Source organism: Amblyraja radiata, chromosome 14 (genome assembly GCF_010909765.2).
Source record: "Amblyraja radiata isolate CabotCenter1 chromosome 14, sAmbRad1.1.pri, whole genome shotgun sequence".
Lineage (NCBI taxonomy): Eukaryota > Metazoa > Chordata > Chondrichthyes > Rajiformes > Rajidae > Amblyraja > Amblyraja radiata.
In genome coordinates, this window is record NC_045969.1 from 31,074,024 (window position 1) to 31,094,678 (window position 20,655).

Below are 20,655 nucleotides of genomic sequence, written 5' to 3' on the forward strand. Positions count from 1 at the left end.
CACCTTAACGCTATGCCCCCTGCTATTTGTTATTTCTTCTGGAAAAAATATTCTAACCACACAAGGGTGGTGAGTGTATGGAACTAGGCTGCTGGAGGAGGTAGTTGAGGCAGGTGCTATCGCAACGTTTAAGAAACATTTAGTCAGGTGCTTGGATAGGACAGATTTAGAGGGATATGCAGAGCTGCCAAGTAGTACGGATTTTCCATATTTTGTACGGCAATGAGATCAGAATACGGATATACGGATTTGCTTTGAAAAATACAGATTTTTTTTAAATCACCCGACTTAATGTTTCATCTTGCTGCTTAAAAAATGCAAAGATATAAAAAGTCATACTGTTCCTCTAAAAATTATAGCAGATTAAATCTATTAGTATTTTAAATTTCAAGATCTGGAAGCTTTGATCTGCCTGTCCTGCTCCAGGTTTAAACTGCGCTGTCAGTTTAACGCGTGGGTTTTGGAACGAACAGAGCTATGGGTTCTAAAAATAGCGCTCCCAGCTGGAGCGCTATTGGCCACAGCGCTATGGGTCACAGACTGTTAGGGGAGAGGGAGTGGGAGGGAGGGAATAAGAGGGAGGGAGATAAAAAGGGAAGGTGGGAGGGAGAGGAAGGGAAGGACGGGGAGAAAAAGCGAGGGAGGCTTCCAAAATGGCTTCTACATCATCACCTGGTGCTAAAAGCAGGAAGCAGCTGTTCAAACAGCAGTATACAAAGAGATGGCAATTAATGCACGGTCAAGTAAGGTGCGTAGAAGACATGTCATTTGGTAGCAAAGTTACGCATTCTTGTACTCTTACATGGGTATAACCGCACATTAAAAAAACACTTTTTTCAGCAAAATGACACCTCGTAAAAATACTAATTTCCTCAGCAAAATACTGATTTTCAGGTACTAGAATACTGAAATGCTCTGATAAAACTTGGCAGCTCTGGATATGGGCCAAATGCATGCAGATGGGACTGGTGTAGATGGGACATGTTGGCCGGCTCAGGCAAGTTGGGCCGAAGGGCCTGTTTCCACAATCTATGATGCTACAACTCTCTGTGCTTCTCGATTTTATATACTATCAGATGTCCCTTCAACCTCGTGTTCCATTGAAAACCATCCAGGTTTGTCCAACCTCTCCCTGTTACTGATACCCGCTAATCCAGGCATTATTTTGGTAAAACTTCTCTAGACCCTCTCTAAAGTCTCTACATCCTTCCTCTACTGCGACGACCATAACTACACACAATACTACCAACTCTTCCATTTGGGAATAAAATGCTATCTCCCCCCCCCTGTCACTCATTAAATAACTGAGCAGAATTTTGGCACATATAATTTCCTCCTTAATTTAGAGGCTTTTTTGAAAATAAATTTGTACAGTGTGAACTTGGTTCAAATTATTCAAAGCTAGTAAAAGCACCAGATGTGCTTGAGTGAAGCTGGATTTGTTTTCTGCCTCTATCACGTCAATCTTTGCATATGGGTGAAGGCACGTGGTATGCTGCCACATTTTCCCGTTTACCCGATCTCTATTCATAAAACAAAGCAGGAAGTGCTGACCCAGGACTTTGCTACACTATTCTTTGTGGAAAAGTTTTATGAAAAAAAGATGTTAAAGAATTTTTTTAATCGGCATTTTTTTTTAATGGATCCTATTTTGACTGACTTTAATGCAGGGTGCAATCGTAGCTGTCACAGGTGATGGTGTGAATGACTCTCCTGCTCTAAAGAAGGCTGATATTGGTGTTGCTATGGGTATTGCTGGCTCTGATGTCTCCAAACAAGCTGCTGACATGATACTGTTGGATGATAACTTTGCCTCCATTGTCACTGGCGTGGAAGAAGGTGGGTAACCTTTATTTTTAAAAGAAAGGAAATGGCCAGAATTTTACAATTGTTTTTCTTTGACAATGGGAACACTTTTTAAACATAGCAGTTCCCAGTTTTAGTCTTACTGTTGTATTTTAATTTCTAGTTACTGCTAACCTGTATGCATGCTTATTGTTGTCCCTCAATGGTCCTCAAAAGGAAAGCATGAGATTCTACTCTGTTAGCAGATTGCAACTTGATTTTTTGCTGAGGTACTGGGTAATGATGGATTGCAGTACAGAAATGAGATTGATTATCTGATTGAATAATGCCAGAACACAAACCTTGCTCTCAATGTCAGCAAGACCCAGGAGCTAATTGGTGACTTTAGGAAAGGGAAACCGAGGATCCAAGAACCTGTCTTCATCAATGAGATAGTGGTGGAGGGAGTCAACAACTTCAATGTTCTCGGTGTGCAGACCTCTGACGATCTAACCTTCAACCAGCACGTTGATACAATCATAAAGGAAGCCCAATTGCACCTCTACTTCCTTAGAAGATTAAGGAGATTCGATATGTCACCGAATACTCTTGAACTTCTACAGGTGTATGGTAGAGAGCATATTGACTGGCTGCATCACAACCTGGTTTGGCAACTTGAATACCCAAGAACGAAGCGGATTATAGAGTGGTGGCCACTGCCTGGTCCATCATTTCCCCACCATCAAAGGGATCTATAGGAGGTACTGCCTCAAAAAGGTACCAGCATCAAGGCCCAACACCACCATGGCCGCGCTGTCATTTTCACTCCAAGAAAGAAATGTTGGAATCTGGATGTTACTAGGAGGAACAGCTTCCCTCTGTTATCAGGCTTCTGTACTATAAGGTGGGGTACTATCTTATTCACCCACTACCCATTATGAGCATTGGACTTTGGGTAAGGAACTGATGCACTGCAATGCTGAGAACTATATTTTGTTCCTATTGTACTTGAATTTGACGATTGAATTTGTGTATAGTATTATCTGATCTGATTGGGTAGCATGCAAAAAGCTTTCCACTGTACCTCGGTAATCAAAACAATAGTACACCTAAACTAAGACGTACAGGCATTTATGGCATATAATTTAACATCTAACATTTTGAGGCATCCAGTTGAGTCTATATAGAGCTAAAGAAAATGCCTTTACAACAAGGAATTACTCTGCGTTTTATTTCCATTTGTTTTTTTTTAAATTATAAGAAATTTGTAGAACTTTTTCTTGCCGCTTCAAATTTCTTGATTTTGTTTTGTAGGTCGTCTAATTTTTGATAACCTTAAGAAATCTATTGCATACACCTTAACCAGTAACATCCCTGAAATCACACCCTTCCTGGTATTTATTATTGCGAATGTCCCACTGCCACTTGGAACTGTGACCATCCTCTGCATTGACCTGGGTACTGACATGGTGAGTTTTACAGTTGTTGATGTTGCATTATATTTGATTTTTGAAGCACTCCGATTGTTGCTTCCTATTGTGTCCAGAGAAAACTTGTGAAGCTGCTGCCTCAAATCCAGTGACTTAGATTCAACCCTAACGTCTGGTGCTAACTGTGTGGAGTTTGCAGGATCTCCCTGTGGTGGTTTGGGTTTCACTTTAGGGTAGCTCTAACTGGTTGGTAGATTAATTGGCTACTATAAATTGCCTGTGATGTACTGGCGCATGGGAGAGGGGATTCAGGGGAGAATAAAATCAGTGAGCAAAAAATTAGATTAATGTTAAATGATTGTTTGGCTGTATGAGTATTGTGAGCCAGTGATTGAGATTGGAAACAGTATTATTCCTGTTGGCGTTGTTTCATGATTTGCTCCTGTATGTGACACTGCAAACCCTCACAATTGTATTTTGCCTTGCCAGTTAAGTAAGTTGCACCATGACTATTGTGAATATACTAGTAATTGTTATTCGAGTAAGACTTGATGTACCCTGATAATCCTTCATCATTTGGAATGTTGGGCATCTGGCTCATCAAGGTTCTGGTATCTGTGCTCCCGGCTGGTTGTGAGTTCACTGCTCGAAAGAAAGGTGAATTTGAGTAGTAATAGGAATAACATTCAATAGTCCAGGAAATCTAACATCCTTCTACCAAGCATTCTGGATTATCACTATCATACTGTGTCATGTTGTCACCAAAGACATTTGGTCCTTTGTAGGTACCTGCCATTTCTCTTGCTTACGAACACGCTGAGAGCGATATAATGAAAAGAGAGCCGCGTAATCCCAAGACAGGCAAATTGGTAAATGAGAGATTGATCAGCATGGCATATGGACAGATAGGTTAGTATTTGTTCACTTATTTAATGCATTTGTTTTTATCTTTCCACTATTTTGAAGAGTACACAAATACTTTTAATATTTACAACTATCAACATGTTCCACTATTTCATTTAGCATAAATCAAACCATTGTTAGTAATCAGCATTGACTTTTATCTGTCCTTTAATAGGGCCATTTTCCATAGTCACCTTTTTCCCCCATGGTTTACATAGACTTTATTCGTTTGGCCATGATATTTTCTTTTTTAATTTTTCTTATACTCTTTCAAACAATTTTAACTTTGTTAGCCACTTCAATCATAATTTTAAAGATTTATTTCCATTTGAATGGGCCTCATATTTTGGGGGGTCCTTTGACTTACTTAGCAGTGGTTTTGTTTTTAAAGTATGTAATGTTTTATACCAAATGCCTCTTACAATTCAACTTAGCCAACCACTTTGTGGCAAATTCCAGACTCTTAAATTTATACTAAGTTTGATAACATTGCATAAGTATCTTCCCTCAGCCAGATTGTAAATTAAGATTCATAACGTATCACTTAAACTGATTTAAACTCATAAACCTTGTTTTCGAACATTCCACAATACCTGCTTGAAGTTTGTTTTGTTTTACAATTTGCAATGTTCTGCTCCTTCCAGCTTGAAAATTAAAATCTTCCATTGTCGCACTTGTATTGTCAGCATCTCTAATGTCTCTATAACTTGCCCCAAACTATTACAGTATAATAATCCAGTCGGTGGATTTATGGTTTGCTCTTGCAGGTCATGCATTCTCTTTATTATTTCACAATTTTAATTTACATGTTTACCCATATACAGTTTTATCTTATCTGTTTACCTACAATTCTTAAATTCTGTTGGGTGAATTCATATTAATAATAATGTATCGCGCGAGCAGCAACAACAATTAAAACAAATTGCTTTCATCCAGGAATGATCCAGGCCTTGGGTGGTTTTTTCACTTACTTTGTGATCTTGGCTGAGAATGGATTCCTCCCGTCAGACTTAATTGGAATACGTGATAACTGGGATGACTTATGGATGGACAATGTGGAAGACAGTTATGGCCAACAATGGGTATGTATATCTTTCCTGTTGCCATGTATTGGGAAGAACTAATTCCAGTGTGCTGTGATTAAGTGATTCCAGACTTGAGAGAAACCTGTATTGGGAATGGTGCAGTCAGCTAGTGTTTGCTAGCGATCAGCAAACTTGCGAACATTCAAACTTTTTCACGAAGATTGTAAACCACCAACTGGTGCATTTTACAAAAATAAACACTTTCCTGCGGGGGACATGGGTTATTCAGGGGTTTACTGGAAAAATGCAAATACTGCAAATTATTTTGAAGGATGTGATAATTTTCATCTTCAGTATGAGTGGTTATTTGGATTTCCAGATTTGACATTTACAGAAAGTGCTTAAGAAAGAAGTGCAGCTCTTTCTTAATGGGCCATAGGTCAACGGGAAACCACCTGTGACCTGGAGCAAGCTGTGAGAGTTGCCCGGTGCCCTGCCCTAGGGCATAATAGCCTTTTGACGTCCCATTTTAAACATTTTTAATAATGACTTTGATAATCTTGTCGCATGTAAATACAGCTCATATAGATTTTCTGATTCTAATAAAGCATTAACTGTTACATAAAACACCTTTTTAGAGTGAGTGAAACCTTCTAAAAACAACAGTGAAATAAAGGACAGCAGTCTGCATGTGCTTTTTCAATTAAACGTTAACCCGACCCAAATAAATTGCATTATGTACTACACCAGGCATGCCTGATAAAGCTGAGGGGTTTTAACTGGAATACATCCAGCCCTTGTCTTCAAGTGTTTACATTATAGCCATGGACTTGTAGCTGTCAACATTCTGCCTTCCGAATTGTAATATAGAACATAGAACAGTACAGCACGGGAACAGACCATTTGACCCACGGTGTCTGTACCAAGCATGATGCTGAATTCAATTAATCCCTTCTGCCTGCACATGATCCATGTCCCTCTATGTGGTTATCTAAAAGCCTTTAAACGCTACCATCATATCTGCCTCCATCGCCAACCCTGGCACAGTGTTCCAGGCCCCCGCGTACCCTCGGTGGGAAAAAAAAAAGTTGCCCTGCACATCTCCTTTAAACATTGCCCTCCTACTTTAAAGCTATGCGTTCTGGTATTTGTCATTCCCACCCCAGGGAAAAGATTCTGACTGTCTATCCTATTTCTGCCCCTCATAATTTTATAAACTCCTTTTGGGTCTCCCCTCAACCTCTGAAGCTCCAGAGAAACCAACCTAGGTTTATTCCTATGTTCCTTACAGCTCTTGCCCTCTAATCCAGAGAGCATCCTAGTAAACCTCTTCAGTACCTTCTCCAAAGCCTCCACATCCTTCTTGTAATGGAATGAACAAAAATGCAAACAAAGACTCCAAATGCGGCCAAACCTAAATTTTATAAAGTTGCGACATGACTTCCTGACTCTTGTACTCAGTGCCCCGACTGATGAAGGCAAATATTTGTGTTGCCACTTTCAATGAATGATGGACTTGGACCCCAAGATCTTTCTGTGCATCAATGCAGCCTGTCTTTACCCCAGACTTTAGAGAACCCTATCGTTATTGCTTGCCTGGATTTAGTCCTACCCTGCTGTTCAGCAGAGGCAGACATAATACCATTGTTCATGTTGCTGCTGCGATTTGCCCTGAGAATTTTTCCCAGCCCCCAACAGTATCCTTGTTTGAGAAGGAGACGGCTATAGGAGACTGCTGTAATACCTGCCTGCCCCTCCCAATGGTCATGTCTATCTGGCTGAGTCTTTGGTGTGTTCACCTCCCCAATATGACTGTCCACAACAGAGTGACACAGCGGAAGAGTTGTTGCCTTGCAGCGCCGGAGATTTGGGTGCAGTCTGTACAGAGTTTGCACCTTCTCCATAATCGTGTAGGTGTTCTCCGGTTTCCTCCTACACTCCAAAGACGTGCAGGTTTGTGGGAGAATTGGTTTCTGTAAATATCCCCGGTGTGCTAGGTGGAACTAGTGTATGGGTGATCGTTGGTCGGCATGGAGTCGGTGGGCCGAAGGGCCTGATTCCACGCTGTATCTCTAAACTAAACCCTCCCTGCCTCATGATGTGGAAATTTAAGATGAACTTCCTCAAAATGCGGTCATTGATTAGTGTGTGCATGTTTAGTTTCACTTCCTCTTTCCAAGGTGGAAATACTTAGACTGGGAAACTTGGTCACTGACTGATAAATCAAAGCACTGAAAATGAACTGCTCGTGAGAACATTCCTTTGCACGAATGAATAATAATTGTTTCACTAATTAGAGAAGATTTATGAATTAAATGGAAGGAGGAAATGTGACTTGGAAATGATTTTGAGGACAGTGGGTGAATTTACTTTTCAATTTCGCAGGATTGGGAAATTGTACTTGCTTCCAAGTGGAAAATTTGGGCAGGGAATCTTAATATGGCTCAGTAATATAAAATTTATATTTTACTATCAGTGCACATTTTCCACTTGCTATTTCTTAATTTTTAAATTCAAGCTAGCTCGTCCTACTCGCCTAATTTAAATTTTTGTCATTTTTCAGACTTATGCACAGCGGAAAGTTGTCGAGTATACCTGTCACACATCATTCTTCATCAGCATTGTGGTAGTGCAGTGGGCTGACTTGGTTATCTGTAAGACCAGAAGAAACTCTGTATTTCAACAGGGAATGAAGTAAATATCTCACCAATGTGTTTAGGAGAAATAACAATCAACAATATAAAATAACCATTCATGGGATATTTGACTAAATAATTTACTGAGGATTTACATTTCCTCTTCCCATGTTATTTTCTTTGCCCCTAGCTGATTGGGGTGGTATCCTCATGGAATACATTAGAGACTGTTACTGGTTTGAGCCAGTATATGAGATAAGAATAAAACGTGGAGCGAGATTCTAAGTGTTCAGCAGATGAACACAGTGTGAGCTCTAGTAAAACTACTCAATTGCAGTCTGAGGATGAGTCCCAACCAGAAGCATCGCCTGTCCATTCCCTCTAAAGATGCTATCTGACCTGCTGAGTTCCTCCAGCTTTGTGTTTTGTAAATCAATTCCAGTCCGTGGAATATGCTAAATTGTATAACCCTTGCTATTGCATTATTATTAGCTTCTGCATCTTTGTCTTATGAGAGCTATAATCTGCCAGCTCTATCCATCACATGCTGTTGTTGTCATTAGTCCCGTCCTTGATTGCAGGGAATTGATCAAAATCTCAAGACAGCATCGTGTTTGTGTGATTGATCCGTCTGATAGTACCTTCAGTTCCAAGTGCGTGGTGGTCATTAGATATGTTGCTCCTCGTACTAGTGAAACGCCAGAATAAGTTGCTGAATTCAAAATCAAAGATTCCATTGGTAGATTGAGTAATGATTTTTCTTTTTCAACGATGATTCTTTTTCTAGGAACAAGATTCTTATCTTTGGTTTGTTTGAAGAGACAGCCCTTGCTGCTTTTCTTTCATACACTCCTGGCACTGATATAGCCCTCAGGATGTACCCACTAAAGTAAGTAATTCCTGCCCTACCTTCCTTTGTTTGGTTCTTAGAATGAGAGTTTTTAAATCTGAATTGTAAACATTTTTTTAGTGTTCGTATATACTTTGGCATTTCTTTTGAATTTCTGATCAGTTTGTAATGCAATTCATTTGTTTCTCTTCAGACCCAGCTGGTGGTTCTGTGCCTTTCCATACAGTCTTATAATATTTCTTTACGATGAATCACGAAGGTTCATCATCCGTAGGAACCCTGGAGGTAATCCGGTAGTGCTTGTGACATTTGTGTCTCTAAAAGTAATTTGCATGAGTATGAAACAAGGAGGCAAGGTGTTGAGTCAAGTCCAGTCAATTTTATTTCTATAGCACATTTAAAAACTACTCTCGTTGACCAAAAGTGCTTTACATTGGTGCAGGTAATTACGTGCTAGAAAGAGTGGTACATAGATCAATGATACATACATAGATACATACATACAGTGCTCCCTCAGATGACCTCAAGAAAGGCTTGTGAGTAGAAATAAGTTTTAAGTCTAGACTTAAAAGAGTCGATGGAGGGGGAAGTTCTGATGGGAAGAGGGATGCTGTTCCATAGTCTAGGAGCTGCAACCGCAAAAGCGCGGTCGCCCCTGAGCTTATGCCTAGACGTCATAGATGGTCAGTAACCCCAAGTCGGCTGATCTGAGGGTCCTGGAGGTGGTATGGTGGGTAAGCAGCTTTTTGATGTAGGTGGGGGCAAGCCCATTAAGGGCTTTGTATACATAAAGAAGGAGCTTGAAATTTATTCGGAACTGTACAGGGAGCCAGTGGAGAGAGGCCAGAATTGGGGTGATGGGGTCCTTTTTTCGGGTGCCGGTCAGGAGTCTCGCTGCGGCGTTTTGGAGTAATTGCAGGCAGGACAGGGATGATTGGCTGATGTCAGTGTAAAGGGAGTTGCAGTAATCGAGGCGGGAGGAGATAAATGAGTGGATGATCTTTTCGAGGTCGACAAATTGGAGGAATTGTTTTATTTTAGCTATCGTCCGAAGCTGGAAGAAGCTAGATTTTACCACGGCATTGACTTGTTTGTCAAATTTCAATGCGGAGTCAAATATCACGCCAAGGTTTTTGACGTGAGGTTTGAGTAATGGGGTAAGGCTTCCAAGGCTGCCTGATATCGTTTTGATTGAGTCCGAGGGGCCGAGTAGGATGACCTCAGACTTACGTTTAGTTGATGGAAGTGCTGGGCCATCCAACACTTTATATCCTTGAGGCAGTGGATAAGGGTGAGTAGATTAGATCGGTTGTTGGGCTTCAGGGGGAGATAGAGTTGTGTATCGTCTGCGTAGCAGTGGAAGGAAATGCTTTGCCTTTGAATGACTTGGCCTAAGGGTAGCATGTACAGGGAGAAGAGAATGGGGCCTAGGATGGAGCCTTGTGGAACCCCGCAGCAAAGGCTAGCTGGGGAAGAGAAAGAGTTGCTTATGTTAGTCGAGAAACTCCTGAGGTAGGAGACGAACCAGCTCAGGGCAGTGCCATCAATACCAACCACGTACCGGAGACGGTCAATTAGGATGGCGTGGTCGACTGTATCAAAAGCTGCGCTGAGGTCGAGAAGGAGTAGGATTGCACAGTCACCTGAGTCAATGGTGAGAAGTAGGTCGTTATGTACCTTCAACAAGGCAGACTCTGCTGTGGTGTGCCCTGAAACCTGATTGGAAAGTTTCCACGATGGTATTTTGGTGAAAGTAAGGCATAAGTTGACTTAAAATTACCTTTCCAAGGACTTTTGAAAGGAAAGGCAGTTTGGAAATAGGTCTGTAGTTGCTAGGCAAGGTGGGGTCTAAGTTAGGTATTTTTCAGGAGGGGCTGGACCACCGCATGCTTGAAGCAGTTAGGAACAGTGCCAAGCAGACAATTGGAAAGCAATGTATGTGGGTTTTAACATCTGACAATACAGCATAGGAAGAGGTCTTAGGCCCACGATGTCTATACTGAGTATGATGCCTAGTTCCACCACCACCCCTTGCAACGCATTCCTAGCACCGTGTGTGTAAACAAAGAAAGCGTGCCTACACTTCATTTTTAAACATTCTTCATCTGACCTTAAAGATATGACTTCTAGTCTTTGACATGACCATAAAGCTATAACCTCTTGTCTTTGACATTTCTAGCCAGAGGGGAGGGAGGGTGTGGAAAGAGGTTCTGACTCTTACCTGATCAATGCTTCTCATAATTTTGTAAACGTCTGTCAGGTCTCCCCTGGGCCTTAGGCACTACAGAGAAAACAACTCGAGTTTTCCAACCTATTCTTATAAGTAATGCCGTTAAATCAGGCGGCATTCTGGTAAACTACTTATGGACCTGCAATGGGGTGACCAAAACTGCACCCAATGCTCCAAATGGGGTCTAACCAAAGTTTTATAAAGCTGCAACATGACCTCCTGACTCTTGTGCTCTATGCATTGACCAGTGAAGGTCAGCATACCAATTTGCTGCCTTTACCACTTTATCTATTTGTGTTGCTACTTTCAGGGAGCTATGGGCTTGGACTCCAAGATGTCTCTTTTAAGGATTCTGCCTTGAACTATATATTTTCGCTAAAAGCTTTAGGCAAAAACTTTTAAGTTAAGTTCATTAGTATGAAATATGTTTTATGGGGCATGAAAAGCACATATAGGTAGTATATTGGACATGATCCACCTACAGTAGGAACACTATACTTTGATTTATTCCTTTCAGGTTCAAAATGAAGTAAGGGCAACACCTTTTCAGAACAATTTTGTTTAATTTGTATTCTACTCTTTCAAAATTATTGACCTAACTTTTCTTCCTTTTTGTTACTAGGTTGGGTGGAGCAAGAAACGTATTATTAGAAGAACAAATGCTAATACATTTCAACAGTTTGTTTGTCTGCCTTAACTGTTAAAACATTTAAAGTGCTAATAGTGGTGAGTGGAGATGGACTGTTTTGTAAAAAACAAAACTGAAAGTCAGTAGTTTTATATAAACTTTTTACAAGTATAACTTAAATAAATTGGATTATCAATTTGAGTGTTTTTTTTGTATTTCACATCATTACATTTAATATTCCCTATCAATACTAGCTGTGTGCTCTTAGCTAGTTTAAATGTTCCAATACTGATAAGCAGTCTTGAATGAAGTAGCTGAAGATAGACATAAAATGCTGGAGTCACTCAGCGGGACAGGCAGCATCTGGAGAGAAGGAATGGGTGAATTTTCAGGTCTAGATCCTTCTTCAGACTGAAAGTAGCATTGTATAAGACCTGGACATTCTATGATCGGTATTATCCAAAAATATTTTGTGAGGGACTTTTCACTGTTACCAGAAAGCAGTTTCAGTGCACACTGCAGAACTTAACTCTCCAATGCAGAAACCCTCACCCAGGCAACTCCTACTATTCCAGCCTCCTCTACCCCAACCCGTCCCTTTCCATTTATATTCCGCTCTCTGATTTTACATTGCGCTCATTTTCTCTCCTTATTTGACATTCTTTTGCCTCCATTTCATCTCTCGCCTTTGTCCACCTACCTGCCAATTAACCCCCCTCCCACCTTGTATCAACCTATCACTTGCCAGCTTATGTCCTGTTCCCACTTTACTGGGTTCCTTCCCCCCCGGAATCACTCTGAGGAAGACTCCCAACCTGAAACGTCTATCCGTGTTCTCCAGAGATGCTGCTTTACCCGCTGAGTTACTCCAGCACTTTTTTTTAATGCAAGATTTCAGCATCTGCAGTTCCTATAGCCCATAGGGAACACATGTAATATTAGTAGCTCAGTACGTTAAGTTTGGCGGTAATGTGCTGTATCGAAAGACTTGCCATTGCCATTTGATTTATAAATGACGAAGTAAAACTGCAAATGGCACATAACATATTATAGACAAAACTAGAGTTATGCACATGAATAAAACTGTGGCCTTGAATGGAATTTGACACTAAGGTTCACAACCAGAACAAATGGCAAGATTGATGCATTCTAAATTGTAGATCACTTTCATGTCCTTTTCTGTCTTCATCTGGCCTGATATAACACCCTGGGCTACCTCCACTGTCGGAGTAATTGGAGGAACAGCACTTCATATTTCACTTGGGCAACTTAAGCCCCTGTCCCACTGTACGAGGTAATTCAAGAGTTCTCCCAAGTTTTCCCCTGATCCGAACTCGGAGAATGTCTGTAGCGGGTCCGTAGGAGTTTGTGGATGTCTCGTAGCGGCTCGTAATGCTAACAGTAGGTACTCTGGACATCCGGAAAACTCGTGATGTTTTTTCATCCCTGCAAAAAATGTCCACGAGTAAAAAAAATACTCGTGATGAGATAAATTGATACTTTTTACTCGTACGAGCCCCTACGAGACATCCACGAACTCCTACGGACACTCTCCGAGTTCGAATCGGAAAACTCGGGAAAGTGAAAGGGTTTGAATACTTTTTGAATGCACTATATACAAGTTGCTTAAGCATTGAACAATAGTAGATGTGGGCAGATTTTTCTCTGCCTGTTGACCTTGAGAATAGTTAGCTGTTGTCATTGATGTTGGTTTTGACAAACATTCATCTAGGCTTTGCAAGTTGATATTGCTGCCCACAAAAGATAGAAGTGTTGCTGTTGGAATGTACAAGGATATATATACTCCTTTTATTTCCATTGGTTGTGCAATCTGTGCTGGGAAGAAGTGTTACAATGTGGGACAAGTATTTCAGGCATTTTTCTCTAGATGAACATCTCGGATCACTTTTACAAGCAGCAATATATTGTGGATTTAAAAATACGCTGACAGAATTTAGTTCTTCAGTCTGAAAGTTTCCAACTTGAGACATGGGCTGTCTATTTCACAGATGCTGCCTGGCCTGCTGAGTTCCTCTGCATTTTGCAAAAGATACCAGCATCTGCAGTCTCTTGTCTATAAATAAACTAAACACTGAACTCGAGTGTTGTTCTTGAATCAGAAATCACAGAGTGTTGAGAAAAACATGTTTGGAAGGAAGTTTTATATCTTGCCTGCCAAATACAATGTTCTCGATCTTAAGCTATATTATTTATTATGTCCCTGCTAAAGCATTGCTGCCTCCCGCATTCCTGCATGTTGATAAGGGAATTACAAATCCACGTTTAAAAAAAGTTCCTTTACCTTGTCGTCATCATTTGGGGATAAATTATTGTTTTAGATTTACAACATCTGGAGTCTGCTTTGTTAAGCTTTGTCCAATGAGAAATAATTGTAAATGCCCATCAGAATGTACTTTTCCTTCATGTGCACAGCATTAAAGGAGAGCAGAAGGGAACAACTGTTAACATGGTGAGCACTTGCAGCAGCAGAGAGGCACAGCAATGAATATGGCGAATTAGAAAATCCATGGATGATAATCTGAAATTATCTTTGGCATAAGGAATAGAATTAGCCAGTATAAATTGCCTGAATATCGTCAGGCTTTAGAGATACAGTGCGGAAACAGACCTTTTACCCCACAGACCAGTACACTCGCACTATTCTACATACTGGGGACAATTTTACTGAAGCCAATTAACCTACAAACTCTTTGAAGTGTGGGAAGAAACTGGTGCACCCGGAGAACGTACAAACGCTACAATGTAGTCAGGATCAAACTCTGGTCTCTGGTGCTGTAAGGCAGCAACTCTACCACTGCGCCGCCACCTGTGCCAAATGGAACCTTGTGCTGGTAGAATACAATTTGTTTAGGATTAGGTTTATTTTTGTCACGTGCACTGATGTACAGCGAAAAGCTTTGTTTTGTATGCTCTCCAAACAGATCTGATACCATACATACCATGTCAAACTCAAATACAATAGAGCGAAAGGGAAGGTACAGAGTACAGTATGTAGTTCTCAGCATTCTCAGTAGCTCATCTGTTCAGTTCCATAGACAACAGACCAATGTCTGTAATGGGGAAGAGGTGAATTAGACAGCGTCCTAGCTTATGGAAGGACTGTCCAGGATCCTGATAATAATGAGGAAGATGCTGTTCCTGAGTTGTGGTAGCCCTTTACATATAGGGTCAATGTAGTAATCTTCAATTTGTTTCTTGTGCCCACCATAACTAGTTACGAACTGCTTGCTGATCTTTAGTTGCCGATCTTGTTGTGCAAGGCCCCTTGGGCAACAGTGACCATAATATGGTGGAATTCTGCATTAGGATGGATAGTGGCACGGTTAATTCAAAGACTAAGGTCCTGAACTTGAATAAAGGATACTTTGAAGGTTTGAGACGGGAATTGGCTAGGATAGACGGGTAAATTATACTTAAAGGGTTAACAATGGAGATGCAATGGCAAAGATTTAAAGACCTCATGGGTGAATCCAGAAATTGTTCACCCCTGTCTGGCAAAAAAATAAAACTGGGAAGGCGGCTCAACCGTGGCTGATGAGGGAAGTCAAGGATAGTGTTAAATCATCATGCTTGACTAGGCTGGATTTTTTTGAAGATGTAACAAGTAGATTGGATAAGGAAGAGCCAGTGGATGTGGTGTATCTGGACTTTCAAAAAGCCCTTTGACAAGGTCCCGCACAAGAGATTAGTGTGCAAAATTAGAACACATGGTATCGGGAGTAGGGTATTGACATGGATAGAGAACTGGTTGGCAGACAGGAAGCAAAGAGTAGGAATTAATGGGTCCTTTTCAGAATGGCAGGCAGTGACTAGTGGGTTGTCGCAAGGCTCAGTGCTGGGACCCCAGTTGTTTACAATATATTAATGGTTTAGACGAGGAAATTAAAAGTGACATATCTAAATTTGCGGATGACACAAAGCTGGGTGACTGAGCTGCGAGGAGGATGCTATTAGGCTGTAGGGTGACTTTGATAGGTTAGGTGAGTGGGCAGATGCAATATAATGTGGTTATATGTGAGGTTATCCACTTTGGTGGCAAGAACAGGAAGGCAGATTATTATCTGAATGGTGTCAGATTAGAAGGGGAGGTGTAACGAGACCTGGGTGTGCTTGTGCAGCAGTCAAAATAAGCATGGCCTATTGTCTATTGCAGCAGTCACTGAAAGTAAACATGCAGGTACAGCAGGCAGTGAAGAAAGCTAATGGCATGTTGGAGCAAGGAGGTCCTACTGCAGATGTACAGTGAGACTGCATCTGAAGTATTGTGTGCAATTTTGGTCTCCTAATTTGTGGAAGGACATGGTTTATATTTGCTGGAATTTAGGATGAGGGGTTCTTATAGAAACATATAAAATTCTTAGAGGATTGCACAGGATAGATGCAGGATAAATGTTCCTGATGTTGGAGTCCAGAACCAGGGGTCACAGTTAAAGAATAAGGGGTCGGCCATTTAGGACTGAGATGAGGAAAAACTTTTCACCCAGAGTGTTGTGGAATTCTCTGCCGCGGAAGGTCAATTCACTGGATGTTTTCAAGAGTTAGATTTAGCTCTTGGGGCTAAAGGAATCAAGGGATATGGGGAACAAGCTGGAACGGGGTACTGATTTTGGATGAACTGCCATGATCATATTGAATGACGGTGCTTGTTCGAAGGACCAAATTCCCTACACCTGCACCTATTTTCTATGTTTGCACCATAGATTTAGGGTGGCACAGTGACGCAGCGGTAGAGTTGCTTCAGTGAGTTGTAAAATTGCCCCTGGTCTGTAGGATAGTGTTAGTGTACGGGAGGGGGGGGGGGGGGGATTGCTGGTCTCTGCAGACATGGTTGGCCGAAGGGCCTGTTTCAGCACTGTATTCCAAGTCTAAAGATGGGAGTCAGCAACTGAGTCAAAGCCCAGAAGGTTTGCTTTATTCCACGGATTGCAAGGCCCCCAAAGTCTCTACTGCTGAAATTGTGTGTGGTAAAAACAGCTAATTTTCTGTAAATTAATCTGCTTCATAAACGTTAACATGCTGCATTAGGGGAAAAATGGAAACCGATAACTGCCAATGTTAACATTTCTCATGAGTAGAATGACTTGCAGGTTAAACCCAAGAACAACGGGCCTCCCTCTGCTGTCAGCACTGTTTACCAGCAGATGGTGAGCAGCTCTGAGCAGCCAACTCTATTTACTTTTGAATTTAGCATTTGGAGATTTTTTACATCATTAATTTTAATATTCCTTCAGTGGGTTTTTAATTAAATGAGATTTGCCCTCTTTGTGGGAAAGCATTGGAATGGTGTACTTCCAATTAGACGTTGTTCAGCAGGAAGTTAAATAGCTCATCAATAAGCAGCTAGTTTCAGCCTATGTTTGGTCAATTATGTAGTATAATTAGCTGGATTTCATTCTAATTTTGAAAGACCCCCACCATATCATTGTATCTGGAAGTGGCAGCTGAGTATTTTTTAATAGCTTCTGCTGCAGATTTTTTTTCCCCACTGCTTTCCCCTTGGGATATTATAAATTAAAATCTACTAAAAGATAACTACTGGAAACTCTCTCTTCAAAGTTAAATACAAATGCACAAATTATTTGCTTGATGCTACTCATCTGATGGCTATCAATGAATTGGCAGTCATCACGACTGAGTTGACTTTCTGGGGAACTTGAGTGGAACATGAAAATCAAGGCACTGAGCATCATAGCTTGAAATTGGAAATCATTAATCTGACTATATTCCTGTAACAGAAACATTGAAAGTAGGTGCAGGAGTAGGCCATTCGGCCTTTCGATCCAGAATCAGTACTCTGTTCCTGCTTTTTCCTCACATCCCTTGATTCCATTAGCCTTAAGAGCTATATCTAACTCCTGTTAATACATCCAGTGAATTGGCCTCCACTGCCTTCTGAGGCAGAGGATTTTACAGATTCACAACTCTGGCTGAAAAAGTTTTTCCTCATTTCAGTCCTAAATGGCCTACCCCTTATTCTTAAACTGTGACCCCTGGTTCTGGACATCCCCAACATTGGGAACACTTTTCCTGCATCTAGCCTGTCCAATCCCTTAAGAATTTTATGTGTTTCTATAAGATCACCTCTCATCCTTCTAAATTCCAGTCGATCCATTCTTTCATCATATGCCAGTCCCGCCATCCTGGGAATTAACCTGGTGAACCTGTTACAGCAAGAATATCGTTCCTCAAGTTAGGAGACCAAAACTGCACACAATACACCAGGGCCCTGTACAACTGCAATAGGACAGCCTTGCTCCTAAACTCAAATCCTCTAGCTATGAAGGCCAACATGCCATTTGCTTTCTTCACTGCCTGCTGTACCTGCATGCTTACTTTCAGTGAATGATGTACAAGGATGCCTAGGTCTCGTTGCACCTCCCCTTTTCCGAATCTGACACCATTTATAATAATCTGCCCTCGTGTTCCTTCTACCAAAGTGGATAACCTCATATTTATCCACATTATAATGCATCTGCCACCCACCCAACCAATCCAAGTCACCCTGCAGCCTCATAGCATCCTCCTCGCAGCTCACATTACCACAAACTTCTGTCATCTGCAAACTTGGAGATATTACGTTTAATTACTTCGTCTAAATCGTTAATATATATTGTAAACAACGGATCCCAGCACTGAGCCTTGCAGCACCCCACGAGTCACCGCCTGCCATTCAGAAAATGACCCGTTAATTCCTACTGTTCAAAAGGGAACTGGTGAACCTGTTACAGCAAGAATATCGTTAATTCCTACTCTTTGCTTCCTGTCTACCAACCAGTTCTCTAATTTTGCACACTAATCTGAGGGACCTTGTCAAAGGCTTTTTGAAAGTCTAGATACACCACATCCACTGGCCCTTATCCATTCTACTTGTTACATCCTCAAAAAATTCCAGAAGATTAGTCGTGCATGATTTCTCCTTCATAAATCCATGCTGACTTTGACCGATCCTGTCTGCTTTACAAATGCACTGCTATAACATCTTTAATAATCGACTCGTGCATCTTCCCCACTACCGATGTCAAGCTAACTGGTCTATAATTCCTGTTTTCTCCCTCCCTCCTTTCTTAAAAAGTGGGGTTACATTAGCTATCCTCCAGTCCACAGATCCAGAGCCTATCGAACAATGGAAAATAATCACCAATTGTCCACGATTTCTAGGGCCACCTCCTTGGGTACTCTGGGAAGCAGACAATCAGGCCCTGGGGGTTTATCTGCCTTCAGTCCCAACAGTTTACCCAACATCATTTCATGACTAATGTGAATTATCTTCACTTCCTCCATCATGCTAGATCCTCGGTCCCCAAGTATTTGTGGGAGATTGTTTGTGTCTTCCTTAGTGAAGACAGCGCCAAAGTACTTGTATGCCATTTCCTTGTTTCCCATTATAAATTCACCTATTTCCAAGTGTAAGGGACCTACATATGTCTTCACAAATCTTTCCCTCTTCACATATCTAAAGAAGTTTTCACAGTCAGTTTTTATATTCCCCGCAAGCTTTCTTTCATGCTCTATTTCCCCCCTGTTAAAGTTTTGTTTAGATCTACAGCATGGAAGCAGGTCCACTAGCTCCACGCCGACTATTGATCACCCATTCACACTAGTTCTATGTTATCACACTTTTCTCATCCACTCCCTACCCACTAGGGGCCAATTAACCTACAAACCTGCACGACTAGGATGTGGGGGAAAACGAGCACCCAGAAGAAACCAATGTCACAGGGAGTACATGCAAACTCCAGACAGTTTGCAATCCCACTAAACCTTACCTATACATGTACGTGTCCAAGTGTCTTTTAAAAGTTGTTATAGCACCTGTCTCTACTACCTCTGGCAACCCATTCCATATACCTACTGGAATAAGTTGAGTAACCCTTCATGTTCCTATTAAATCTTTTCCTTCTCACCTTAAACCTATATCCTCTGGTTCTTGATTCCCCTCCGCTGGGCAAAAGACACTGCATTCACCATATCCCACTCTATTTTGTGCACCTCTATAAGAATGCACCCAGCCTCCTGCCCTCCAGGAATAAAGTTGCTGCCTGGCCCACTGAGTTCCTCTTGCTCAAGATTTCAGCATCTGCAGTTTCTATTCCCTCTGAAATACCAAACCTTTTTCAATATATGGTGTTATTGGAATTTAATTGTTAAGGTGTCAGAGAGGCTAAATTCTAAAAGTGATGCTTGACTCGTTCAATTCATTTCCTCCTTGGTCCCAAGATAAGGGACAAGACGGAGAGGAAACCGAGTCTATAATTGTAGGTCAAATGTCCAGACTATCAGAGTGAATGACATTGGGAAGAATCAGTTTGAGAATTTCCAGTTTGGGTGCAAGTATCCAAGCAGGGAATTTGGTTGGAATTCAGCATTAGGATTGTTCAAGTGGGAAGAGGATTGCAGGCAGATTGTAATGTGTGACTGGAGATGTGGGGGTAGAGGAAAGACTTCTGATTCATGGAACACAATACCAATCCCAAGTCGGGCAATAGTGGTTCGAGATGGATTGGTTGCACCTCAAGATAGATCGTTCCGATATCTCTGTGGCAAAGTAGTTTCCTGTTAGCTAATGAAACAAATAGAAATTTCGCCAAAGATTATAGATTATCCAAGGGGTCAAAGAATAGAGCAGGTCAATCAAAGTGGCAGAGCTGTTTTAGCATTAGCCATGGACCATAGTCTTTTCGCCCTTTTCTCCAGGGATGCTGCCTGACCCGCTGAATTACTCTAGCATTTTGTGTCTATCTTGGAAGACAATACCAATGCAGATTTTTTTCTAATGAAACAATCAGATAAATACTTGACTATGGGGCTCCATTTCTTTTTACAAAACGAAGGCATTCCTACACCTATATTTTTGTTTCTGCAAGAACTGCATAAATCAATCACAAGATTAGATATGACAGTGGGTGGATTGTGTCCAAATCACAATGCCAGTGCAAGCCCTGCCTCGCGTTTTTTATTTTGCATCAAATGTTTCATTGTGACAAATGCATCAGGAGACGGGAAATAATCGGGAAATCCTTACAAAGAGGTTAGTCAAAGAGGCAGTGCCTCAGTGTGTCAAGATCATGGTAGGAATATTGTGTAGTGACAAATGTCTACACTTGTAGTATTTTGAGGCTGATATGTGTATAGCAGATTCAGTGTGAG

The 20,655-nt window shown here is 41.2% G+C and overlaps 1 protein-coding gene across 1 annotated transcript in view; it reads left to right on the forward strand.

Moving 5' to 3' along the window:
- Window positions 1-11,688, forward strand: part of atp1a1 (ATPase Na+/K+ transporting subunit alpha 1) — a 54,135-nt gene extending 42,447 nt beyond the window's left edge. Inside the window, exons 16-23 of the mRNA XM_033033002.1 lie at window positions 1,671-1,839; window positions 3,100-3,254; window positions 4,001-4,124; window positions 5,055-5,200; window positions 7,707-7,837; window positions 8,567-8,668; window positions 8,823-8,914; window positions 11,482-11,688. Coding sequence (XP_032888893.1) covers window positions 1,671-1,839; window positions 3,100-3,254; window positions 4,001-4,124; window positions 5,055-5,200; window positions 7,707-7,837; window positions 8,567-8,668; window positions 8,823-8,914; window positions 11,482-11,510 — 948 coding nt within the window. The 3' untranslated portion in view covers window positions 11,511-11,688. The remainder of the gene's footprint in view (window positions 1-1,670; window positions 1,840-3,099; window positions 3,255-4,000; window positions 4,125-5,054; window positions 5,201-7,706; window positions 7,838-8,566; window positions 8,669-8,822; window positions 8,915-11,481) is intronic.
- Window positions 11,689-20,655: the final 8,967 nt, after the last annotated feature.